Genomic DNA, 14,203 nt, shown 5'->3' on the forward strand with positions numbered 1-14,203 from the left:
AGTTCGCCGCTCATCCAAGCTGCTTCTTCATTTTGACATATTCTAACATTTATTTCCATAGAGAAAAATCCCGTACATTGTTTTACTTGCAAATTGTGAGATTTATTAGGACAAACCGTGCAACGTTTGAATAATAGAGATTATTTTTCTACTACTATTCAATGATTTTTCTACGATGATTAATATGTCATTATTATTATTATGAAACCGTATGTTGATTGTCTTTGTTTTTTGAATTATGTTGTTTTGGGTACGCTGTTTTCTTTACGACCTGTCACCCTTAGGCGCTTGTCACACCCTATTTAAAATGGCCACCTGAGCTCTCATTGTTTTTGCCTGACGAAGGCCTAGTGCTGAAACGTTGCACGGTTTGTCCTAATGAATCTCACAATTTGCAAGTAAGACGGTGTGCGGGATTTTTCTCTATGTTCTTGGGCTGCTCCTTCTCCTCCGACGCACCCGTCTCAAGTAATTGATGTGCGAAGTTCTCATTCTTTTATAACATTTATTTCCAAAAAAGTGCAAATATAAACTTTTGTCAGCATTTAATTTACAAACAATTGAGAAAAGATGTAGCTAAGGACACTCATCTGTACAATGTATTATTATTAAGCCTTTTATGCTGATACCGTAACCCCATCAAAAAACGTCCGCGTGCCCCCAATCCAGAGCGCCCTATACACGAATCCACTCGGGTGTCCCAGCACGACTTCAGTAAACTACAAAGTCGCACCACCCGCAGCGCACGCAAACACACATGGACCAGACAGCGACCGCACAGCGAAACGCACCCGCAGCCACACTCATCGCTCCACGCAGACGAGGAACGGAACGGAGGAACGACCCGAAAAAGCGAGTTCAATGTGCCGCTCTGAGCCACAACTGAACAACTGAGTCACTGCGAACACGCCGACAATCCAGCGGTCCAAGACAGCACCCTCCCTACACGCCACAACTGAACAAAGCCCAGACAAAGTCCCACTGACCCATCCAACTGTTGTGTTTCGTTTAAAGTCCGGTGCGGTTTATTTGTGGAAAAAAGTTTGAAAATAGACCATTTAATGACAGTGCATCTTATAATCCAGAGCGCCTAATAGCCTGGAAAATACGGTATATTAATCTTTTCCCAAATCCCGTAGGAAGAAGGGCAATAATGTCTTTCCCCTCGATAAAATTCACCAGACATTCTCTTTATTCCGGCTTTAAATCCTCTATCTTGGGAATCGATGACAACACTGAATGTATGGCTCTTCGCTGATTGGCTCGTGCCCGAACTTGCACTTCTGGGGTTTTTGCGAACCGTTTAGAGTATTTTGATTCCTGACCTAGTTAAATTGAGCGGAGGCACTAGGTGACGCCAGCCTGGCTAGGATTCTACCTGAACGACTGAATGATTTTACACACAATACTAACCACAGTTATCTTTTTTTTTCACTCTAAAATCATTGTAATAACGACTTTCATACATAATTTGCAGCAGGACATTCTTGTATTCAAATCAATAGCACAAGCAGAGTGAATGTGCTGACAGAGCTCTTCTGCCGACAGAACGACGTATTGATAACCTCATAACACAGGATACATGTACAAAATATATCAAACACACACGTGGTTCTGAATGGACTTCATCATAATTTTCTATGGATTTCTCACATTCTATTTTTCATTACTTCATTTCATCCATTTTCAAACCGTGACAATGAGCTGAAGTAAAGGCTTCGCTCCCTACGGTGATTCACAGAAGCAATTTGAGCGCAGAAATAACAAAAGAAAAAGAATAATTTGGCGAAGGTTTCTGGACGTAGAGCACAAGAAACTGCGAAGAAAGAGAAGCAAATGTTTGGAGCTCTGGAGAGGGAGTTTTCTGAAAATAAAACGCAAAACAATACTTGAATTCAGGTACATTTTTGACAAGGACATTTTAAAGTAGTACTTATATTTGTGCTTTAACTTTAACTAACAAAATTGAGTACTTCATCCACCACCGGAGATACATAATAGTTTGGAGAGCTTTTGCCACACCCCCTTTCAGTCAACCGATCGATCGTCAGCGCCCGTCTTTAGTCGATCGAGCTTTTTTCCCGTTCGTCTGCGGCCCCGTTCTCCTCGTGTAAAACGTGTACAGTATAATTCCGCACAGATGCACAGATAGAGTGTGCTGAGAGCGGTGTTTGGGCTCCTTTATGACGGCTTTGGGAACAGTGGGGGAGCAGTCAGTGTGTCAGGCTTTGTCAAACTACACCCTGCTGTTTTCATATACACACACACACACACGCAGACGCTCCTGTATTCTCCACAAACACCACCACCACTGCTCAAATCTGCCTTCCGTACTGGCTCATGCGACAACAACCCCAAACAAGACTTATTTTTCATTTTATTTGTGTAATTTTTATTTTTTGATTTGATTTTGTATTGCATGTATCACAATTTTAAATAAATAAATAATAAATGTGGCTTTTTTAACCTTTTTTCATGTGCATAAACAAGTCGTGTAATAATCATGATTTTTTTTTTTATCAATAAAAACGGTAGATTTTTATAATATATATAATATTCAAACAAATAAATATTGTTATAAAAAAAAAAGGTTTCAGAAGAAGCGCTTCCTGGACCTACAGACGATAATACACAGTAGATCCAACTCAGTGGTGCTCTTTGGGAAGGAAAGTCAGTAAAAAGATGCAAAAAACCCAAGCTGGTAAAAATAAAATGCCTTTATTAATTTACGGCATATCTTAATGGAAAACTTACAAAGTCCCAACGCATTTGGCTTTAATAAATAAATATTGTTTTCAATTCTCATTTTAAGTACATAAACAAGTCAAATAATAATAATCACATGTTGTTGCTTTTTTTGTTTATTTGTTCGTTTTGTTTGAATTTATTTATTTATTTTTTAACATTAGATTTTACTTTTTCTAATTAACCTGCAGGGGTGTGAACAATTACAAAGACATCTGGAAATTAGACAATGATCCAACTTTTGGATTTTAAAGGGGACATTTTGTGAAAAATCAACATTTGTGTTGACATAGTGCTTCCTCTACATTAATTTGTTAAATGTGCGTACAATCCTTCAGTCCATGGCAAAAGAAGAAATCAAATTTGTCAGCTGGACAAAAGTTTATTGGTTGAATAACTGCGTAACTTCTGCTGGAGGGTCCGGTACATGTTCTATCTTGCATTTATTCAATACTGATGTTTCTATTGCTCAAAAATACAATAATTCCTTCTGTGAATAGGGGTGACTCTCCACAGATCTGAATAGTAATGTAGTCTGTAATCTGTGTCATTTAGGGAAAGTGCTTTTGGACAGCTCTCTTTTTCTTATCGAGCAGGTCAAACATAGAATAAAGTACCTGATCAAATACGAGAGCTTTCAACCCTGACAGCATTTTCTAAAGCTTTTAAACAGTGGTTGTTCAATAAAAAAAAAAATTAAAAAAGTTATTTGGTTAAACATGCTGACATATTTGACCATTGAAGTGTTGATTTTCGCAGCTTGGATGAACTACGAAATGTATTTGACCAATAAACTTTTGTCCAATTGACAAATTGATTTTCTTCTTTTGCCATAACTTGCTCAGTGTTGCATTTTAATGAATTCAAAGAGGGGGGTATTGGGCAAAATCGACTTTTTCTACCATGTTATAACATTGTTCCCTCATCAAAAACATGACTGAAGATTTTTAACATCCACACATGTTTGAGTAATCTAGCAATCTCTCCCAGGGTCTATTAAAATCCTCCTTATGGTTAGCTATAAGATTCTGCACTATGTTCAACCCAAAAGCTTTTTAATTTTACAAAAAACATGATACAAAACCATACACTACAACTTGGCAAATCCGATGCGATGCAGTAGTTTAATTTGCAGAATTCACGCCGATTGCGTTGTGATCGAGCTCTGAAGGGGGTGTGTGACTTAACGCAAGGAGCTAATAATATAGTTTCGGGTGAATATAGAAGAAGCGAAACAGACAGTCATTTTGGTCACTATTGGCTGAACTATCAACACACAACGCACAGCTGAGCGCAGTTTTACGCAAGTTTACCCAACTTTACGCAGCAGCACAACCTGATCCACCGCTCAGGGCCCCAACAACACAACGTAACACGGCGCTCACAACCATTCCCAACAACGTCAGCAAAACTACAATAAGAGGCTACGATCACAACATGAACACACGGCATCAGCGCTGCTCCTACAGCACACGGCAGAACAACCGGAGCAGCTCCAACGCACTCAGCAGCTCATTTACGCACTATTGAACTATAACACTATAACAGTATTTACCTGTGAGGCTCCGTCATCAGATTTGCCCAAAACTAATGAAAACAAGCCTCTTACCTTCTCCAGAGACTGAAGCAGAGTGTTTCCTCTGTCCGCTGTCCCATTGGTTGTCTCCAAAATGTATTGTCCACTACAAAGATAAAACTGGTCCAAATCCTGGTCCAGTCAGGTCCGTGACGCGAGGTCCGGGAGCCGAATGCACGAACTGACTGTAAAATTGTCTTAATCTCACTTTCCACTTAAATCTGAAAGTCGCACCAGTCCATATTAACACCAGGCACCAGGAGGACTTAAATGCAACGCGCTACGCTAGGTGAGACTTTTACACCGAGAAACAAGCGGGCAAAGGCGGATAGAGCAGCGAGCGACTGTCCCGGCCCCGGCCCCGGCAGAGTGTGGGTCCTGGTCCCGGCGGCGGGTCTCTCCTCTCGCTTTACTGTGAACAAGTTTGAGCTAAAGTCGCTAGCCGCTATTAGTCAGTGCACGAATCAGAATAAGAGCCGTAGTATCTCACCAGAAGCACTCATTCGAGTTTAATGCTTATTTTCTCGCTCTTACTCCCTAAAACTGTTCCTCAGACGTACAAACTCGCCATAACTGCACAGCACACAGCTCTGTTGTTGTCATCATTATAGCGCCTGTAGCAGATCGTCTGCGTCATGACGCAGAGCCTCTGTGTCGAAAGGACGTGCACCTCCGAAATTTTCTAACTATGCGTCAAAATGCCGCAGACAGCAGGGGAAATAACGCAGATGATAAGAGCTGTGATTGGTTCTCCGTACCACCGCTCTGTAGACATTTCCTGTCGGATTTTCTTTCTTTCAGTATACACTGAGAAATAATGTGTTTAATGCAGCTTTGCGCCTATGTGTTTATGTTTTACAGAAACGAAACTTAAAACCGCATGGCTAATTTACATAAACAAAGCGCTCATAAAACAGCTCGCTCCTGGTGCGTGGTCAGCTTCTCTCGGACTTAAAAAGGACACGACCCAGTGGAATATGTGTGTTCTTTCTGTGACAGAGTCACATTGTACTAATGGTGAGTCTGTTCTGTGCTTTTGTCGCGTTAGAGATGGTTCATGTTAGACTTTTCAGAGATTATACGTCTGCGGGTCATACACACAGTCCGTATATATGAATGGACAGATATCGTCGCCCCCTAGCGTTTTGGCAGTGCGCGTTGAGTCGACACAGAACTATACTTCAGCCTTAACATGTCGTCAGTGCAGAGTCGGGGCTGAGCTGAGTAACAGAGCAGCTGAACCACAACAGGTCAAGATGTGTACTAATGTTTATTCAGACCAACCACTTGATTTCAAGGCGCTCTGACCCTGCGCCCCAAACACGTATTTTAGGGCTAATGTAAAGTAATGGGCAGAAGCAACGTCATGACGTCATATTTTCTCAAAACTTCAGGTTCTCCCATAGAAACTACATTAGGTACCGACTCACCGCATTCCAAACACATGACTTATGAGCACATTTAATGTGATAAAAATATGTCTATGCAGATACACGTTCAATTTTAAACAAAATATTAAACATATAGCCTAATACAAAATAATGACTTTATAATTTTTTTTTCTTTTATCTAGGTCAGGTTAGGGAGTTGACCAGCCGCCACTGGTCACAATAAAAAGTAACATGGTGATCTAAAGGCGTTAATATCCCGTAAAAGTTTAACGCTTCCTCTGTAAAATCTGGTTAATTCCACAGCCCTACTTCTTCTCCTCTGTCGACACACTCCGACTTCATCCTCTCCGCTCTCCTTAAACCCCCTCCCCTCCGCCAAATCTGTACTTTCACTTTCCAACCAGCGTGAGGTCTTCTCGTGTAACCACATCATTCTCATATCCACAAAAGAGACCCAGATCCATACCAGGCGCGGCGCTTTGAAATGGGCTAAGCAGTTTAGAATGTGCGTCCTACAGCTCACTCCCACTGAGCGGCAGAGCGGGGAAGAGGAGTTCTGAGTGCGGACTCGTAAATGCTCAGACGGATATGGGGAATTCGCTCGCAGTTTGGTTAAGTGTGGGAATGGTTCTTGTTTTAAAGTGGGTCAGTGCGAAGTATAAGATGTGTTTTTCTTTTTTATGCATAGCCGATGCTGATACCAAGAGTTTGAAATCCAGAGGAACCGATGGCCGATGGGCTCCGCCAATATTTTTGGGCTGATATGTAACACAGATTTTCACTATTTTCAGCAAACTATGATATTTTGATTTACGATAAACTCACCCACAGTCCTTTTTTAAGACAAAAATAGAGTAGTAAGGTCTTTTCAGGCAGCAGACTGGCCAAAATATAATATCGGCCTGTGCTGGAGATTTAAGACCCATTGCCGATTTGCTAAAAAGTGCAAATATCATTCAACTGGTATAGTTATCTCTAAAAGAAATAATTGAAAGTGAAGTACACAAGGGTTGTGGCTTAGTCCTGGTTTAGGGCTGGTTTAGTCCTGTAAATTATTTTGTTTTGCTTAGTCATGGCTTAGTCGTTGTGGGGTTTAGTTGCGGTTCAGTCCTGTTTTAGTCCTGGTTCAGGCCTGCTTTAGCCCAGGTGTAGTCCTGGTTTAGCCCTGATTTAGTCAATGGTTGGTCTCTAGGTTTAGTGATTTAGTCATAGTTTAATCTGGGTGAGTCCTGATTTAGTGGAAGGTTTAGTCCAGGTTTAGTCCTTGTATGGTTTAGTCCTGGTTCAGTACTAGTTTAGTACTAGTTTAGTCCTTGTTCAGTCCTGGTTCAGTCCTGATTTAGTCCTTGATTTCAGTCCTTGTTTAGCCCTGGTTCAGTCCTTGTTCGGTCCTAGTTTAGTCCTGGTTTGGTCCTGGTTCAGTCCTGGTTTAGTCCTGGTTTACTCCTGGTTCAGTCCTTGTTCAGTTCTTGTTCAGTCCTGGTTCAATCCTGGTTTTGTCCCTGTTTATGCTTGGTTCAGTCCTTGTTTAGTCCTGGTTCAGTCCTGGTTTAGTCCTTGATCAGTCCTTGTTCAGTCCTTGTTTAGTCCTTGTTTAGTCCTTGGTTCAGTCCTGGTTTAGTCCTTGTTCAGTCCTGGTTCAGTCCTTGTTCAGTCCTTGTTTAGTCCTTGTTCAGTCCTTGTTTAGTCCTTGTTCAGTCCCTGTTTAGCCCTGGTTTAGTCCTTGTTTAGCCCTGGATCGATCCTTTTTTAGTCCTGCATTAGCCCTAGTTTAGTCCTTGTTTAGTCCTGGTTCAGTCCCTGTTTAACCCTAATTTAGTCCCCGTTTAGCCCTGGATCAATCCTGGTTTAGGCCTGATTTAGTCCTGGTTCAGTGCTTGTTTAGTCGTGGTTTAGCTCTGGTTCAGTCCCTGTTCAGCCCTGGCTCAATCCTGGTTTAGTCCTGGTTCCTGGTTCAGTCCTTGTTTAGTCTTGATTCAGTCTTTGTTTAGCCCCTGTTTAACCCTGGATCAACCCTTGTTTAGACCTACTTTAGTCCCTGTTTTAGTCCCTGCTCAGTCCTGGTTCAGCCCCAGTTTAGTCCTGTTTTAATCACTCAGACTTTTCAATACACTAGTAAAAGTGCTTACTCATTTAAAATCCTTCTTTGCCGTGACCGAGCAACAAAATAAGTACCTCATTTGTGATTTTCAAAAGCATCTGGTAACTGAGTCAATGTGCTGTAACCGCGTAATGGTTTTGAGCACTTTGAATGGGTCCGAATAGCAGGCGGCACTGACTATTTCCTGGAGATGTTAATGTTAATGGACCTTAAAGCAGTATTAGTAAAAAGCATTAGCATTTAAATTTATAACACATTAGCGGTGAGCGTTTTCAGATTGGACGTGCCGCACCAGAATCACAGTCAACATTTGTAATTATTGCGAGATTTGTTCTGCTTTCGTCCATTTTTAGTCCAATTTTGTTACTAAATAAACCTACAAATACAAGAGTAAACGTAAAAGTATCGCATGAAAAATATCTACTAATGTAAAAGTATTAAATGTACTTAAAGAGTAAACGTGAGTAAGAATTTTGTGCACATTTTGAGTTCTAAGAAAGCTTGAAAGGAACAGATTTTAATAAATTTGTGCTGAATTTTGTTCAACAGAAAATTGAATCGATCCTTTTTCGTTTTATATTTTGTTTGCTCATATTGTGAACTTGATAAAAAATAAACCCTCAGCCTTTTCAGCAGAATTTAAACACTAATAAAAGGTACACTTACTGTTCCTGGTTTAGTTCTCTTTCACTATGTCCTGATTCGTATTATTTAGTTTCTGCAGTTCTGGCTGAGTCCTAGTTTCTAACAAAGTTGCTGAATTCTTTCCATGTTCAAATCTAAAATGCACTGAAATTCCCGAGGCAAAAACATCCTGTGAGAATGTGAGGTGAACATGACATAGTTGTTTTAGAGTTATGCAACAGGATGATGGACAGTTAAAGTTTATAATTCACACAATCGAGAAAGTAAGATTTGCTCTAGTCAGAAAAACTTTTGGTGCAGAGAGGAAAGTGTGTATTTTCCAACAAACTCATTTTATACTTGCCAACAGTGTGCCAAGAACAAGAGACTGTTTACATAAATGTTTACATAAATGGACATAGCTGACCCGCTGGCCGCCACGTTCCAAATAGGAAGTGAGCATGGGTGCCCTTCCAGCTCCATTGACTCTGGCTCCAAATCACTTCCTATCAAAAAAAATATATAGCTTTTTTATTTTAATTCAGGGTTCCCATGGTCAAGGAAATCCTGATTCAAGGAATTTTGTAAATTATATCAAAGTTTTGGAAACGTTATGGGATTTTAGTACGTCTTTCATGCAACTACATCGTTCTGTTAACTTCTCATTAGGCTGTTATGATTATTTCTGAACGTTTTCCGAGCGCCTTTTTGCACCGACAGTATTTTGAATGTTAAAAAACTATAATACCAAACCGTAAGGTGAGTGGAAAATGTTAACATTTCATATTTAGCCCTAAAAGTGTGATCAATTTTACAATGTAGGGTGCTGTAAACTCATGGAAAATTCACTTTAGGCTATTAAAGAGTCATGGAAAAATTATGAAATTTTGTGGGAAGGAGTGGGAACCCTGTTTCATTAAACTATTTTGTCTGTAAATTAACATATAAACATTAATAACTGGTGACTCGGGTGACTCTTTCCTCAAGGTCACTCCAGCTGTTGTGAGTAGCAGGTTTGATTGACAGCGTTTGAGAGCACTGTTCCTGCTAAACCAGCAGTGCGGGCGAGAATGGGCATGTACCTCCACCAGACTCGCTCTGGATTGGCTCTTTGGTTGCTGTGATACTGAATTACAGAGTTGAAACTTGGCCCTTGTAACCGCAAACCTCAATGAGCTTCACTTGACTGGACACTATAGGTGACATCACACTCCCTTAAGGGTGAATTACAGTTTTGCGTCGACTCGACGCACACTGCTGCTGTTGCGTTGTTGCCTAATAGGCTAAGATGTAAAAATAGCGTCCGTGTATGCAAAATGACATGAAATGCGGAGTACTGGAAATGTATGTAGAGCGGCTGTAGAGAGGACCAATCACAGCCTTTGTTGTCTGCGTTGTTTCAACGTGTAGTTCGAAAATTTCAGAGATGCACCATAAATTTTAGTCCAATTTAGTCAATTTCTTTATACAGTCTAAGGTAGAATTTAAAAAGAAAAGTCTGTAGTTGACCATAGATGTAAATTAAACAGAAAGATGAAGTACTGAATAGCAATAGACAGAAGACTTTTTTTTTTTTTTTTTTTGGTAAAGATTTTTGTAGATGTGTGCAAAATCCCGGAAGTGTCCACCAGCATTCCGACCAGAACTGAAGAAGCAGCCTGGATGAGCAGCGAAATGTTTGACCTAAATAAATGTTTGTCCAGTTGACAAAATGAAATTCTCCTTTGCCATGATTTTAGGAGATGGTGTGCTGTGGCATCGTTTCAACCAAAAAAGTGTGCCGAAACCACAGACTGTATGAAGAAGTGATGAGCGCCCATTCTCAGTTTTTATTTCGAACGTGTCGGCTTGCAATTTAGTGATATCGCTTTATATAAACCGTCTATGGCCACAACTCAAAAGAGGTTGAAAAACACAAAGACAATATCACCGAAACAGCTTATAGTCAGATCAATTTCTATCCTCATACCCCCCAAGCTCGAACACGTCTCCTTACCTGTAGATCTTGTACTTGGTGGTGAACCCTTGCTGGTACCTCTCCGTAAAGTCTGTAAACTCCTGCGAATGGTGGAAGGGACCCTTGTCGGACAGGAGCCAGCCCAGGGGCCCGTTGGCTCCGCTGAAGCCCGTCCCGGTGGAGGAAGAGGAGGAGGAGGAGGAGGAAGTGGCGCTCCCTGGTGGGTCTCCCGGTGCCCCCCTCACCAGCACCAGCACGGCACAGCCCAGCAGACACACGCAGTACCCCCATAGAGACATGAGCGCCCTGGGTCTAGAGGCGGAGATGAACCGGCCACTCATGCTGCTGCCCCCTGCCCCGCCGACTCCTCATTCTCCCTGCACTCCCACACGGCTCTGGGGGGTAAAGAGAGGGGAGAGACGGGTCATTAAAGAGGACATGGTGTGGAAAATCTACGTTTGTGTTAGAATGGTGTCCTCTCGTCGCTAACTTGCTCAAAGTTGTATTTCAGTGGGTTTGTGTATGTTCAAAGTGGAGGTACACTGGAAAAAACAATATCTAGGCAAGTTAAAATGACAAATTAAGAACATTTTACTTTATTTGAGTAGATTCAACTTGACAACATTAAATTTTGTTTCTTATTTTATGTGCAAAAAGTTGTTGTTTTTCTCTTTTTAAGTGCAGCAAGATGTGTTTTCATATTTTAAGTACAAAAAGTCTTGTTCCACAGGCAGATAATTTTACTTGTCAAGTGAAATTTACTCAAATCATGATACAACTTTCTTAATTCAAGTCATATTAACTTGACTAGATTTACTTTTTTGCAGTGGATTATGCAAAGTCAATGTTATAACTTCACCAAAAACGTGCCTGAAGAGGTTTTAGATGTCACCTGTGCATGTTTGAGTAATTTGGTGATCTCTCCTGGGCCTTACTGGAACCCTCCTTATGGTTATGCTGTAAGATTCTGTCCAGTGCTCCTACATTACTATTTTAACTACAGCTTTAAAACCCTGGTCGTTTGTAAGAGTGACTTTTGACTTAGAGCGTCAAAACCGAAAGCGAAACTTATAAAACATGTTAATTTGTTGCTAACAAAAAAGGGTGGAAAAACAATGACTAAAGAACACATATTTTGCTTGTGTCTGCTATAGAGATATAATCTAAGGCCAAGTTCAGACTGCAGCCTGAAATGACCCAAATCCAATTTTTTCCCAACCCAGGCCAATTGGATATGTGCTCCTAAAACCGATACATATCCGATCTTTTGACATGCGACTTCAGTCTAAATGGCCAGGTCACATTCATCCCACCTACACGCCACAAATGTACACGAACGTTCTTCTCGTCAGACAAAAAATGTGTCTGAACTCCGTGTGAGTGAAGCAGCGAAGCACCTACAAGTCAGGGTCAGAGTCTAGACAATGGAGGGAAAGTGAGGTTAGCGAGTTGATTAATATTTGTGGGGATCACTGTATTCAGGCCAAATTGGAGGGATCTTATCGAAACTGGGTGATTTTTTGAAATGACCGAGCACGGCTACAGGCGGTCCTGGCTCCTATATCAACAAAAAATAAAGCACCTGCGAGCTAAATACAAGGACGCTAAAGTCTCAAACAAATGTGTAACCTGTCAATTTTATGAATTTTATTTTGGGAGACAAGCCCAGCGTACTTCTGTAAACACTGAGCATGCTCGCTGTGTGTGACGTCGTTGTGTTCTCTAATGCGCATGGGCGACACTTTTGGGGCGTTTAAAGTTCACACTGCAGATCACAAACAAGTTGCACTGAATTGGAAAGGTGAACAACCTTGACGATTTCACAAAATAATCTAAATTGAGCAATTGTGTCATTCAGACTGTCATTAAAAGATCAGATACAGTTCACAAAGGGGCGAAAAAGTTGGATTTGAGTCACTTCAAGCTGCAGACTGAACGTAGCCTTAGTCACCCGTGAATCATTGTGCTCTCATTTACACCATCACAACAAAGAGCTCTGAAAAGTCGATTCTGCATAAAAGGTCTGCTTTAAATTCTAACAGACAGAACATTATATTATGTTTTCTTCATTGTAAAGCACAATATTAATCAAAAGCGTTTTAATAGTAGAAACAGGTCCATAGATTTTCTGTTCGAAGCTGCGGAATCGTTAATGCCTCTTCATATTGACTTTTCATCATAACAAGCAACAGATTTTCATTGTGTTTTTATTGTTGAAAACATGTTTGCATTAAAAATAGACCGAGATATTGTTCTGGGTTTGTCAGGCAAATGCGTTATTCAGTTGCAGATAGAGATACAGTTGTAGAAGTTTTCGGCTTGTCCAAGAAAAGGTGGAAGTAAAAGTCTGGAGACCAACTGGATGTCTTAAGGTGAAGTTTATTTACCATCAATAATACAGGCCTGAGGGGATTTGAAAAGTCAACCTAATATGATTTCAAAAGTGAATATAGTGTGATCTTTGAGTGTTCAACGCCTTTATCTGTGCTTCCAGAAGAGGAGGTTTATAAAGCAAGTGTGGTGAGACTATGAAGGTCAGTAGGCACTGGTTAATCAGCAATACGCCACAATTTAGATAATGGTATGCCAATGGTACGCCAAGGGAAGATCATGGTGTAAATATAGCTTTTGTGAGTCAATGTTAAACTGTGAGATGTACGTGGAGGATGAATTACTTAAATTCTCTTACAAATTCCAATTCCGATACTATAGCTTTAAGTATTTGCCGATGCCAGATATCAGCCAATAACAGAGCAGAGACTGAAAACAGCATTTATTTCCGTAAAATACAAATAAAATAAGGAAACTACCAGACTCACTAACAGCTTCATCTATCAGGCTGTTAGGATGCTGAACTGTCTCCTCTCTAACCATCAGGCGGCATGGAAGCTAAGAATCTGCTCCTCCCGAAAGAAACACTTGGACTTTTCCATTTATTATTATTTATTTATACACTTGGGAGTGAGAAACACAATTTTGATTTTTCATATGTTCCGTATAAAGAATTGACAGACTTTTTTTTATTTGAAAAATATATGTATGTCCAAGCAGGATATCTGATGAAACAATATTTGGAAGCCGATATCTGATCCAGCATTTTTTTTTTTTCAGTACTGGCACCGATGTCCAATACCAGTATCAGATCATTAGCATTAGAGATGTAGCTTTTCCAGTTTCGATACCAATTCCGATACCTAATATCAAGGGCTGGGTATCATTAAGAAGTTGCTGATACGATACATATCTTGATACAGTGCACTTTCGATTCGATATGATATATTTCAAATTGATTCGATATGGTTCAATGAAAAAATAAAGGCTAAATCATGGCTGTGATACTAAAAGTCTTTGTTAAAGCACTTCCTGTACAAAATTAATATGAAACAAACACATTTTAGTCATCAAAACTGTGAAAATGTCAAATGTGTTGCTTAAATGAATTTCCTTCCTCTAGCAAGCAACAAAACACTGTAGCGGACTAATAAAAATTTTGTAAAATACACCAAAAAATACTCTTGACAATATACTGATTACCGCAGTCCCCAATATCGATACTGTGTCATCACATTAAACGATACGATATATTGATATTTTGATATTTTTGCACAACCTTAGTGCAGAGACTCAAGAGCATTTATTTGCTTAAAACAGAAATCAAATAAAACAAGAAAACCAATATCCAATCCAGCATTTTCATCCCAAAGTTTCGGACTTCCGGTCATCGTGCAATGCATACTGGGAAGGATCCTCCGAAAAAGTGAGCATCAAACCGCCATGTTTGATTTGCCAGTGGTATGAGTCTGTTGTCA

At 40.3% G+C, this 14,203-nt stretch overlaps 1 protein-coding gene across 1 annotated transcript in view; it reads right to left on the bottom strand.

Moving 5' to 3' along the window:
* The window catches only part of brinp3a.1 (bone morphogenetic protein/retinoic acid inducible neural-specific 3a, tandem duplicate 1), a 318,764-nt gene extending 308,029 nt beyond the window's left edge, over window positions 1-10,735 (bottom strand). The window contains exons 1-2 of the mRNA XM_055164889.1: window positions 10,657-10,735; window positions 10,434-10,611 (exon numbers count right to left, since the gene is read on the bottom strand). Of these exons, the coding sequence (XP_055020864.1) occupies window positions 10,434-10,611; window positions 10,657-10,735 (257 nt within the window). The remainder of the gene's footprint in view (window positions 1-10,433; window positions 10,612-10,656) is intronic.
* Window positions 10,736-14,203: the final 3,468 nt, after the last annotated feature.

This window comes from Boleophthalmus pectinirostris, unplaced genomic scaffold, assembly GCF_026225935.1.
Source record: "Boleophthalmus pectinirostris isolate CB_2022bp ecotype Guang Dong unplaced genomic scaffold, ASM2622593v1 HiC_scaffold_7, whole genome shotgun sequence".
NCBI lineage: Eukaryota > Metazoa > Chordata > Actinopteri > Gobiiformes > Gobiidae > Boleophthalmus > Boleophthalmus pectinirostris.